The 12,413-nt window shown below is 51.6% G+C and overlaps 2 protein-coding genes across 3 annotated transcripts in view; both read right to left on the minus strand.

Annotated features, from left to right (window-relative positions):
- The window catches only part of LOC102469671 (cytochrome P450 4F6-like), a 24,081-nt gene extending 19,811 nt beyond the window's left edge, over nucleotides 1-4,270 (minus strand). The window contains exons 1-4 of the mRNA XM_006162284.2: nucleotides 4,186-4,270; nucleotides 3,691-3,889; nucleotides 1,353-1,497; nucleotides 2-28 (exon numbers count right to left, since the gene is read on the minus strand). Of these exons, the coding sequence (XP_006162346.1) occupies nucleotides 2-28; nucleotides 1,353-1,497; nucleotides 3,691-3,888 (370 nt within the window). The 5' untranslated portion in view covers nucleotide 3,889; nucleotides 4,186-4,270. The remainder of the gene's footprint in view (nucleotide 1; nucleotides 29-1,352; nucleotides 1,498-3,690; nucleotides 3,890-4,185) is intronic.
- A 4,187-nt stretch (nucleotides 4,271-8,457) lies between these two features.
- The window catches only part of CYP4F22 (cytochrome P450 family 4 subfamily F member 22), a 49,573-nt gene continuing 45,617 nt past the window's right edge, over nucleotides 8,458-12,413 (minus strand). For both annotated transcript variants that reach the window (XM_006162272.3, XM_027765871.1), the window contains exons 12-13: nucleotides 9,931-10,013; nucleotides 8,458-9,439 (exon numbers count right to left, since the gene is read on the minus strand). In XM_006162272.3, coding sequence (XP_006162334.1) covers nucleotides 9,262-9,439; nucleotides 9,931-10,013 — 261 coding nt within the window. In that variant the 3' untranslated portion in view covers nucleotides 8,458-9,261. The remainder of the gene's footprint in view (nucleotides 9,440-9,930; nucleotides 10,014-12,413) is intronic.

Genomic DNA, 12,413 nt, shown 5'->3' on the forward strand with positions numbered 1-12,413 from the left:
AACTTCATAGGCTGGGGCACAGCCATGGCTGGCGTGAACGAGGACCGTCAGGAGCCACAGAGAGGAGACAGAGAAGGGAGGAACTCTGGGTGGAGGCTCTCCTCTGGAGGTCTGCCCTTCCCCTGCAAGCCCAGCATAGCAGGAAGGGGAGGCCGAGGACAGAGGAAGCAAGGAGGGGAGGACGCAAGGGGAAACCAGACCAGGCCACAGCTGTAGAGCCCAAGCACCCCCTGCACTCTACAGAACGCCCCTAAGGGACCTGGGCCCTGTCTGCTCCAGGACACTCTGACATAAGGCTGAGACATATGGGGACCAGCAGATGGCATAATAGCTATGTCGCTGGACTCCCATGTTGTTGACCGTGGTTCAAGTCCCGGACCTAGCAGCTTAAATCCACGCCAGGCGCATGCGTGTGCATGCCCAAGATCCCGAAAGGAGACGAGAAGAGAATGCAACGTGGCCATTCGCTTCGGGGATCGTTTTCTCACTTTCTGTCTCTTTAACTCTCTTTGTCTCTCCAGCAAGCACACATACCTTACAGCAAGAAAATCTCTTAAAAAAAAAAAAATCATGGCAGTATGTGTACATGCATGCCCAAAATCCCAAGAGGAGAATGGAGAAGGGATTACAGTATAGTCATCCCCCGTTGGGTAATTTCTCGTGGTCTCTCTATCCCTAGAGCAAAAATTAAAAAAGAGGCCCAGCAGGTGGCATGGTGGTTAGGGGCGCTGGACTCCCAAGTGGCTGACCAGGGGTTGAGTCCTGGACCTGGCGGCTTGCTTTCTCACTTTGTCTCTCTCTCTTTCTCTCTCTCTGGTCAAATTAAAATAAGCAAATAAATAAGTCAAGTTAAATAAAATAATTTTTAAAAAATAGGAAGTACACATTTATTTTAAAAAAAAAACAACTGGGAAATACGACATAGACACACATGTGTTCCAGGTCATAACATGGGTATAGTACACATGACATACTTTGACATGGACCAGAGACTATCTGAGAGGACCTCAGGGAGGGCTGCTATTGTTCCCTCCAGACACTCGAGCAGCCTCCAGGGTCCCCAGACAGAGTGGGCCAATCAATCTAAGATCAGGCAGCCTTCACCCCAGAACACCCTGGCCATCCGCTCCCCTCCAAATTACCTTCCAGATTAGGATCCTTCCTAAGGGAGGGCTGTGGGGCAAGGGGCAGCCAGGAGTACACAGAACTAAGCGGGAGGCCTCGGTTTGCTGTGTGACCTCGGGAAGCTGTCATGCCTCTCTGAACCTGAGTTTCCTTATTTTGGAGATTTCCCAAGGCTGGGAGCAGAAGCAGAGGAAGAAGCTGGGGGTATAGACTCCCGGGAGAGATACCTGAGGCCTGGAGTAGGGGAGCGATAAACTTAGGGTGGACCAACCGCAGGACGGGGAAGAAGGGCCCCATCCACCAGAGGCTGACGTCATGGAAGTGGTGGCTCAGACTCTCCATCAGCTGCATGCCCTCCTCGTCACTCCGCACCTGGGAATGGGCAAGGCTCGCTGCAGGCCCGGCAGAGGGTCTCGGAGTCCCAGTGCCCACTGCGCCCTGGCCCCCAACATCTCCCCAGCCCGCTCTCCTTCTCTGCCTGGATTATTGGTTTACACATCTTGTGAATCAATTCCTTCTGTGTCTCTGTCTCTGGGTACCTCTCTCTGTCCCCTCACTCCTTTTTTTTTCCCCTTCTTTTTTTAGAGAGATGTTTGCTACGGGGCATATGCACTTGCTGGAGACACAGAGAGAGACAGAGAGACAGAAAGCGAAAAATCATCCCCTTAGGGGAGATGACCATGCCGCAATCCCTTCTCCTCCATTCTGCTCTTGGGATCTTGGGCACGCACGCACACGTGCCTGGCATGAGTTTAAGCCACCGGGTTGACTTGAACCCTGGTTGACCATATGGGAATCCAGAGACATAACCATTATGCCATCTGCTGGTCCCTGTCCCTTCACTCTCTTCATCTCTCTGTTTGTTTCTCTAACAAGTATATATACATGTTGGATGGATAGACAGATAAGGATGAGAGATAGATAAATAGAGGGGTGGAAACACAGGAAATTGATGGATGGATCTGACAGATGGTAAGTAGATAGACATTGATAGATAGATAGATGATAGATAGAGATGAGTGATAGATAAAAATCAACCCTTCCCCCAAGCCCTCTCATTCTCCTTCCGCATTCTCACCCTGCTCACGCCACTGCACTGAACTCCTCAAGGCTCAAAAGCCAAGTGCCCTGGGGCCAGTGGTTAAGATGCTGGATCCTAATCTGACTGACTATGGTTTGAGTCCCAGCACCAGCAGCTTGAAAATTACTTCAGGTGCATATGCATGCAGGCCCATAATCCCAGTAGGAGAACAGAAGAGAAGGGACTGCAGCATGGCTATCTCCCTAGAGGGTGATTTCCTCCCCCTCCTTTTTTCTCTCTCTCTCTCTCTCTCTCTGGAAAATGCACACGTCCTATGGCCAAAAAATAAATAAATAAATAAAACTATTTTTTCTTTTAAAATAATGATTTAGGGGACCAGCTGGTGGTGTGGTGGTTAAGGCGCTGGACACTCCCACATGGCCAACCACAGTTCGAGTCCTGGACCTGGTGGCTTGCTTTCTCGCTTTCCTTCTCTCTCTTTCTCTCTCTCTGAACGAATAAATTTTAAAAATAAATAAATAATTCTTTTAAAAAATAAAAGAATTATTTAATTTTATTTTTTTATTATTGTTATTTAATTTGACCAGAGAGGAGAGAGACAGAAAGAGAGAAAGCAAGCTGCCACGTCCAGAATTCAAATTGTGGTTGGTCATGTCAGAGTCCAATGCCTTAAACACCACACCATCTGCCGGCCCCTTAAAAAAAAAATCTTAAAAAAAAAAGCCAAGTGAGATCAGCAGTTGGCGTAATGGCTATGTCACTAGACTCCCATGTAGTCGACCACAGTTCAAGTCCCGGACCCGGTGGCTTAAACTCATGCCAGGCATGCGTGCATGCAGGACCAAGATCCTGAGAGGCAAATGGAGGAGAAGGGATTGCGGTGTGGCCATCCCCCCCGGGGGGGGGGTGTAATTTCTCGCTTTCTGTCTCTCTCTGTCTTTCTGGTGAGCACACGCTCCCTATAGCTAAAACCTCTCCAAAAAAAAAAAGCCAACTGCTCACGCCAGCCCATGGCTGGTGATGAAGGCAGCTGAATTCTACATGGAATACCAGAGCTAGCAGCGTGAAAAACATGGGGGGCAGAAGTGAATGAGTGCCCAAAATTCCAACAGGAGAAAGAGATGGAGGAGAAAGGATTGCAGCATGACCGTCCCCCTTGGGGACTCTCTCTCCTGTGAGTACACATAATCTCTCACAAGGGGGCCCCGCTCTGTGCAGCCGGCCCTGGGAGCCCCGCAGGTTACACTGGGGTGCCCTGATATGCGGGAGAAGCAGGAACTTGACCCAGAGCAGACTCAGGGCAGGGAAGGGAAAGAAGGAGAAAGATCTCAGGGCACAGAGTGGACAGAGAGGAGACGGATGGATCTGGGGGTGCAGTGAGGAAAGAGGGGCTCCCCTTGGCCATCCTCACTCCCCTGCTGTCCCAGATCCCAGCTCACCTCTGGAGCCGGCTCCCCTGGCCCCATTCCCAGCCCCTCAGGGAGTCCCTCCACCCCAATAGCCCAGACCCTCCTCCCACTCACCAGGCCCAGGTGGCCCCAGAACCAGCTCCGTTTCAAGGACTCTGGGAAACATCGGAGACGGCGGCAGTTGTCGTAGAAGGCGTAAGCCCAGGCCAGGACACGGGACAGAAGCCAGGAGGCCCCGGCCAGCAACAGGAGCTGCCATGGGGACACTGCCACGGGCCCCAGGCCCAGCCAGGACAGGCCCAGCTGTGACATCCTGGGGACAGAGGGGAGAGAGGGTGGGTCCTGAGGACACGGAAAGGGCAGAGGGCTGCAGGGACAGCTCAGAGAGGGGAGGGAGACTTGGGGCAGTCCAGGACCAGGAAGACAAAGCAAAGGCGGGTAGACAGACAGACAGAGAGCCCACAAGTTCCCAGCCTGAATCATTCATTGCCAGGGACTTAATTACCCAGAAACCATGTCTCCCGGCCAACTTGCTCCCCAGAGCCACCCCAGCTTTGATCAGCAGCTCCCCCATCCCGGACCAGGGTCCCTTCCCGACTGTCTTCTCACCCCCAGTCCAGCACCAGCTACCAAAACGATGTCTTCCCCTCCTTTGGAGACTTTCTGCCCTGGACCCACACCAGAAAGAGCCAGGGCTGGGCTGGGCTGGGCTCAGGGAGGCTGGGTTGGGCCGGGCCAGCCAATCCCTGCAAGCCTGGCTGCTTTCTCCCGGCCTGGGCCTCCCGCCAGCACGTGGGCGGGGACTGGCGGGAGTTGGGAACCGGCTCAGCGTTGCAAGGCTCAGCCGCTCCCATGTGGGCCTGGGGGGGTGTCGAGGGGTGAATAGAGGTGACTGAACTGCGGCGCATAACAACCGCTTCTGCTCTTCCAAGGCCAGGCAGAGCAGATAAAAGCATGACCTGGAAAGTGCTCCCTGTCAGGGGAGCAGAGGCAGCCTCTGTCTTGTTCCAGACCTTCTCCCAGCCGCTCTCCCAAGTGTGGGCAGGGAAGCCGGTCCTGCAGAGAGAGAAGCCAGAAACCGTTGAGGCCTGGGGGCCAAGTAGCCAGGAGAAAATCCAAGTTCTGGGACCAGCAGTTGGCGAAATGGCTACATCACTGGACTCCCAGGTAGTCGACCATGGTTCAAGTCCCAGATCCGGTGGCTTAAACTCACGCCGGGTGCGTGTGCATGCATGCCCAAGATCCCGAGAGGAGAATGGAGGAGAAGGGATTGTGGTGTGGCCAGTGATTTCTCACTTTCTGTCTCTCTATCTCTCTCTGTCTCTCCGGTGAGCCCACGCACCCTATAGTAAAAACCTCTCAAAAAAAGAAAAAGCGAAGGAATTTTGCAGAGCTGAAGGTCAAGCGCCTGAGAAAGAAGTTTGTTCAAAAGATGCTTTGAAGGGCAAGGAGGAAGCTCATCTGTGAAAGAGCTCAGCACTTTCATAAGGAATATAGACAGAGGTACAGAACTGAGATTCACACATGGCCAGGATGGCAAGAAAAGCTGGTGACTTCTATGCACCAGCAAGTGACACGGTGGTTATGGCGCCGGACTCCCACATGGCTGATTACAGTTCAAATCCAGGGCCTGGAGTTTGCTCTCCCACTGTCCCTCTCTGTCTCTTTCTCTCTCTCTGTCTCTCTCTCTCACGAGCTCACATGCCCTATAGCAAATTTTAAAATAATAATAATAACTAAAATTGGGTGGCATGGTGGTTAGGGATTCTGGACTCCCACATAGCTGAACACAGTTCGAGTCCTGGACCTGGTGGCTTGCTTTCTCACCCTCCTCTCTTTCGCTCTCTCAGTCTGTTCAGGCTGTCCCTCTCTGGTCAAATAAAATAAATAAATAAATAAATAAATAAATAAAGGTAAATAAAATAGTAATAATAAATAAAATGAAAAATAAATCATTCTTTTTTTTTTTATTGAGAGGTTTTCGCTATAGGGCGCGTGCGTCTGCTAGACAGACAGAGAGAGACATAGAGACAGAAAGCGAGAAATCACCCCCCAGGGGGTATGGTCACGCCGCAATCCCTTCTCCTCCATTCTCCTCTCGGGATCTTGGGCACGCACGCACACACGCCCGGCATGAGTTTAAGCCACCGGGTCCGGGTCTCGAACCTCGGTCGACTACATGGGAGTCCAGCGACATAGCCATTACGCTAACTGCTGGTCCCTTTCTTTCTTTTTAAAAAAATGTATCATTATTATTTTTTCAAGAATTATTTTATTTAAATTTATTTAGTTTTAATTTGATCAGAGAGGGACATAGTGCGAGAGAGAGAGGACACGCCAGGACGTGTACATACAACCACCCACACGCACCCAAACGCACACGCGGTCACACACAAGCTCACACAAGCTCAGGCCCAAGCACGTGCAATGCTCGATTTCTGAGAGCTTGCTGTTCCCAAACCGTCCAGCAGAGGGAGCGTCCTGCACACGCAAGAGAGGAAGGAACGCAGTAGCCAGGGAAGTTTAGAGAATTAGGCGCGCAGGTGTAGCAGAGTCCGGGGCCCCACGCTCCACGTCTCCCCATGCTCCCCTCATTTGACCCTTGGAGGAAACTCAGCGTGCATTGCAAGCATTTCGATCCTGTAAAAGCCACAAGACGAGAAAACCGAGGTGTAGAGAGGGGCTAGAGGTGCTTGGCGCACGATGCGCCCTTGGAGACTCAGCTGGGAGGAGGATGTGGGAAAGACACCGTCACCCAAACCCAGGTGACTCTCGTTAGGGTCCAGGCCGCTCTCGTTAGGGTCCAGGCCCACGCTAGGGTCAGAGCATTCAGGCCGACGATCCCAGGACTAGCCACCAGGGGGCGCCCCAGGACAGGCGATGGCTTCAGCGGCAAACGTCGGGTACAACTCACTTGGCTCCTATGTGCTCCCCACTCCAATCCCTGTAGACACTCGTTTCTAGGCAGAGAGGCTAGGGACCTGAATTAGGAGCTGGGAATGGAGTAAAAAAGATTCTAGCTGAGGCCTCCGACTTTAAGATATTATTATAGGGGTTGGGACTGGCAGGTGGTATGGTGGTTAACGGTGCTGGACTCCCACATGGCTGACTGAGGTTCGAGTCCCAGACCTGGCGGTTTGCTTTCTTACTTTCTCTCTCTCTCTCTCTCTCTGTCCCTCTCTGGTCAAATTAAATAAGTAAATAAATAAAGTTAAATAAAATAATTCTTTTTTTAAAAATGTATTATTATAGGAGAGACCATTAGATAGCATAATGGTTACATTGCTGGACTCCCTCATAGTCGACTGCTGTTCGAGTCCCAGACCCAGCGGCTTCACACTCATACAGAGCACATGTATGTGTGTGCCCCAAATCCCAAGAGAAGAGTGGAGGAGAAGGGATAGCATCGGGGCCATTCTCCCTGGAGGGTGATGTCTCGTTTTCCGTCTCTCTCTCTCTCTGTGTGAGTGCACATGCCCTATAGCAAAAATCTCTCTCTCTCTTTTAAAATAATTACTTAATTTTACTTGTTACTATTTTTTAATTTGACCAGAGAGAGAGAGAAACGGAAAATGAGAAATCAAGCCACCAGGTCCAGGACTTGAACCACAGTTGACTATGTGGGAGTCCAACACCCTAATCACTATGTCACCTGCTGACCCCAGCCCCCCAAAAAAGTTATATATATATATATAGGGTTAGGGTTAGGGTTAGGGTTATATATACTATATATATATATATATAGCATTATAGGATTTGGCAGTGAAGGTCAACAGGTGGCATGGAGGTTAAAGCACCTGACCCCATATAGCTGACTATGTAGTACAAGTCCCAGAAAATTAAGAACACACTGGGTGCATGTGTGTGCATCTTTAATATTCCTACAGGGAACCAGCAGTTGGCGTAATGGCTATGTCGCTGGACTCCCACTGGTCGACCGTGGTTCGCATCCCGGACCCGGTGGCTTAAAACTCACGCCGGGCGCGTGTGCGTGCGTGCCCAAGATCCCGAGAGGAGAATGGAGGAGAAGGGATTGCGGCATGACCATCCCCCCTGGGGGGTGATTTCTCGCTTTCTGTCTCTATATCTCTCTCTGTCTGGTGAGCATACACGCCCCACAGTGAAAATCTCTCCCCCCAAAAATATATATTCCTATTTCAGTTATTGCTCTGTCTAGTTCCCACAGCCAAAGACTATCACCCTTACTGCTTCCTTCCCCTCACTGCTATGGTCATCCTAATTCAGACTCTCTTGTCCCGCCTGGCCCTCCGTTTCCCTCTTTGTCAGCATCACAACCCCTAGCATTCTCCCACAAGCCACCTCCCTGCCAGCTCCAGATCTGGGCACATCCTGCCTGCTCACACACCTGCCATGGCTCCCTACTGCCCTGGACGCATACAGTTCACACATGGGATTCTTTCTACCATCTGGAATTCTGGCCACAGCCCCTTGTCAGTCCCTCACACACTCACACACTCCATGCTTTCCCTCAACTGGGAGCATTTGTAGATTTCATTCTTTCTGTCTAGAATCCTCTTCCCTCCCCCCTTGTGAGCTGTTCATCGCCTACTTCATCCGAGACTTTCTCTGTGACTCATCCCCCAGCACCCCCACAGTTACATTCACCGGGCATGGGTTGTAAATTTCTCTTCTTTTTTAGATTGCTATAGGGCGTGTGCATGTGCAGGAGAGAGACCGAGGGCAAGTGAGACATTACACCACCTGGCTGGCCCAATGGGTTGTAAATATTTATGTGAGAAATTATTTGTTCAACATTTCCTCCACTCTTGCAAGGGCGGGAATTGGACCTGCCTGTGCTCCCTGGCCCAGAGCCAGCAAGCAATTAACCCGTGATCTGTTGAAATAAATGACAGCAAGAACCATCCCCAAAGAATGAAGTTTATGTCCTGGGACAGATGGCATCTCACCATCCTAGTCCACAGCTCCCTTGTCATTTCCCAACCACCCTGCAGTTCTCGTTTGCACCCAGGGTTCCAAGTGTAACCGTCTGGCTGGGCAAGGGGATGACAGGAGGGGGCTGATTGATGGGAACCCTTTTATTCTGCAAAAATCAGAACATTCAGCAAAGGGCCTTTGAGCAAGGGAGGAAGAAAGGGGCTTGCGAGGTTCTGGGTTTTACAAAACAACACAAGCAAACAACCAGAGCCCTGGAATTCAGCCCGACGGCTGGACAGTCCGTTCACACCAGCTGAGGTCATCCACGAAGGTGAGGTCCAGGTTCAGGGCGCTGACCTCAGGCTCCAGCTTCCAAGTCCTCAATTTAGAAGCCAGTCCGAAGTCAGCCAGTAGGGGGAGGTCTTGAGTTAAAGAGGTGGGTCTCAGGTCTTGGAAGACCCGGTGGGCGGGGGCCTGGCTTTTCCAGGGGGCGTGACCTGAGCCCGAGGGGGCGTGCCAGAGCCAGGTCCCTCGAGCGGATAGGCAGGGGCGAGAACCCAGGAGGCGGGATCAGCCACGCAGGGGGCGTGGCCTTGCCTTGAGGGGCGTGACCAGCGCCAATAGACGGCTCGACAGCGGAACCTGATCCTCCAGCCCCGAAGCCTGGACTTAGAGGGGCGTGGCCTATGCCTTCAGGATCTTGGGGGCGGGGCCTGGTCCCTTAGGGGCGGGGCCTTGTCCTCCGGGGGCGGGGCCTAGATCCGTGGCATCCGCAGGTGCGCTCTGCGCTCATGCCCGTGGAGGCAGGGGCTCCACGTTGAGCCAGATTCCATTCTCCGTCCGTAGGATGAGCTCCGGCTTCCGCCGCACCTTGCGCGTTCGGTCCACGCTCAAGCGGAAGCGCAGCAGCGTCAGCGCCACGGCCACGCGCATCTCCGCCATGGCGAAGCTCTGTCCAATGCAATTCCTGGAGGAAAGGGGTCAGGGGTTAGGCCCAGGTACTGTGTGACAGGGGCAGGGGAGGGCTGTCCCTGGGCCTCACCTTCCTGTCTTTAAAATGGGGCAAGCAACCTGAGCTGGATGGGGGGGGGGGTTTCAAGCGATAGCCCCGAGAATCGCGCAAGCGTTGTGACGGTGGAGTCAAGCGTTTGAATCCTGGTGCAGCCTCTTACTAGTCGCATGTCCTGGACAAATGACCTCTGAGCCTCCATCCCCTCATCTATAAGATGGGGACAATGACAGCCTAGAGCTGCTGAGAGCCTGTGAGCTCAGAACTCAGAGAACTCAGGCCCTAGCACACACGTGGTGTTTAATGGTATTGCAGAGTCCGACCGGGGGCCTCTTGGTGCATTGGGGTGGGGAGAGGGTACTAGGCTGGCAGAAGGGACCTAGGTAGGACCAGGTCTCTGCTGGGGCAGTCCTACATCTGGCTTGGACTCAGGGAAACAGAGGCGTTACCTGGGTCCTGCAGAAAAAGGAATGAACGCCAGTGGGGAGCGCTGCTGGGGGTTTTCCGGGTCAAAGCGATAGGGGTTGAACACCTAAAGAAGAAACGCCTTGGGTGAGGCTGGGGACTGGTTCGGCCATCTCAGCCTGGCCCCCTTCCTCAGCCTTTGGAGACTTGTTTAGCTGGGTGGAGATCCCCTCAGGGCCACCTCACACTCCAGACAGTCCAACCACCCCTTCCTCCTGCAGGTGCACCAGGCTTACTGCCCCCTCAGGGCCTTTGCATGTGCTGTTCCTCCACCTAAAACACGCTTCTTTCTTTCTTTCTTTTTTTTTTTTTTCTCAGGGCTCAAGTGTGTGTGCCCTACTTGCCAGTCGTGGCTTTGGGCAAGTTGCTTAATCTCTCTGAACCTTATCTACAAAATGGGGACAATAATGCCACCTCACACTGTCAGAATTGATGACATAACAAATTCCCATTTCTTTCCTCCCCCTTTCTTGGGCACTTGGTAAATTGCAAATCCCAAATTGTGCAAAAGAAGGAAGCAAGCCAGACTATGAAAGAGAGACATTGTATGTCCGCACTTAATATATACCGAATATCCACACTCTATGGCAGAAACTGAAAGCTTGGAAGATACAAAAGCATGGAGAACAACTGAGGATACTAAAGGTGGTGTGGGAGGAGGATGGGGAATGGGGGGAGGTGAGAAGAAGGGAATCAAGGGGAAAAAGAAAGAAGCAAAACATTTAGGGGACACAAAAATGGAAAATTATCTATTGGTGATAGCGTGATACTATCTTTAACTGGACGAATATACAGCGTATTTATGCTGGGAAAATTCATTTTATAAACTGTAATAAAATATAGTGATTGAATATATAAAATAAAATGATAAAAAATTATCTACGTAATTTTTTAAAAAGAGTATATAATCATGTGTTGCTTAATGATAAGGATACTTTTTTTGTTTTGAGAGGTTTTTGCTATAGGGCGCTCACCAGAAAGACAGAGACAGAGAGACAGAAAGCAAGAAATGACCCCCCAGGGGGATGGCCACGCCGCAATCCCTTCTCCTCCATTCTCCTTTCGGGATCTTGGGCACGCACGCACATGCACCCAGTGTGAGTTTAAGCCACCGGTTCCGGGACTTGAACCACAGTTGACTACATGGGAGTTCAGCAACATAGCCATTACGCTAACTGCTGGTCCCTGGAACACGCTTCTTCACACCCCTCAGGTCTTAGTTCAAATAGTTCTTCCTCAGCAAGGCTTTTCCTGACCACCTGAACTAAGGTTCTCCCCACCTGGCTATTGCTGCTCTGTATTTATCAAGACCGGAGAGACCAGCAGATGGCATAATGATTACATTGTTGGGACTCTCACGTAGTCTACCACAGTTCAAGTCCTGGACTTGGCGGCTTAAAACTCACACCAGGCACGTGTGCGTGTGTGTCCCAATTCCCGAGAGGAGAACAGAGGAGAAGGGACTGCAGTGTAGCCATCCCCCTGGGGGAAGATTTCTCGCTTTCTGTCTCTCTGGCAAGCCCATGAGCCCAATCGTAAAAATCTCCCTCTCAAAAAAAAAAAAAAAAAAAAATTTCAGGGGAACCAGCAGTTAGCATAATGGCTATGTTGCTGGACTCCCATGTAGTTGACCTCGGTTAGCGTCCCAGACCTGGTGGCTTAAACTCACGCCAGGCGCGTGTGCGTGCGTGCCCAAGATCCCGAGAGGAGAATGGAGGAGAAGGGATTGCGGCGTGGCCATCCCCCCGGGGGGTGATTTCTCGCTTTCTGTCTCTATGTCTCTCTCTGTCTGTCTGGCGAGCGCACGTGCCCTATAGCGGAAAACAAAAAAATCAGTACCCAAAATGATCTAATTTATTTGCTGTCTTCCCCAGAACTTCACTGTGAGCACTGTGAGAGCAAAGACAGTCTCATCGTCTGTCCCCAGTACCCAGCACACGGCAGGCGCTCAGTAATATTCGTTGACCAGCAGCCAGCAAGTGACGTGGTGAGTAAGGCACTGGACTCTCACAGGGTTGACCATGGTTTGAGTCCCAGATCTGACAGCTTATTTTCTACTTTCCCTCTCTCTCTGGTGAGCGCACATGCTCTATAACAAACTTAAAAAATAATAATAATAGGGGGCTAGCAGGTGGCATGATGGGCAAGGTGCTGGATTCCCACAAGGCTGACTGTGGTTCGAGTCCCGAACCTGGCAGCTTGCTTTCTCACTCTCTCTCTTTCACTGCCTCTCTCTGATGAGCACATGTGCCCTATAGCAAATGAAATAATAATAGATGAATTCATTTTTAAAAATGGGGGCAGGGACCAGCAGTTAGCGTCATGGCTATGTTGCTAGACTCCCATGTAGTCGACCACGGTTCGCGTCCCGGACCCGGTGGCTTGAAACTCACGCCGGGCACGTGTGTGTGCGTGCCCAAGATCCTGAGAGGAGAATGGAGGAGAAGGGATTGCGGCGTGGCCATCC

The sequence above is a fragment of the Tupaia chinensis genome, unplaced genomic scaffold (genome assembly GCF_000334495.1).
Source record: "Tupaia chinensis unplaced genomic scaffold, TupChi_1.0 Scaffold139785_1, whole genome shotgun sequence".
In the NCBI taxonomy this organism is placed as follows: domain Eukaryota; kingdom Metazoa; phylum Chordata; class Mammalia; order Scandentia; family Tupaiidae; genus Tupaia; species Tupaia belangeri.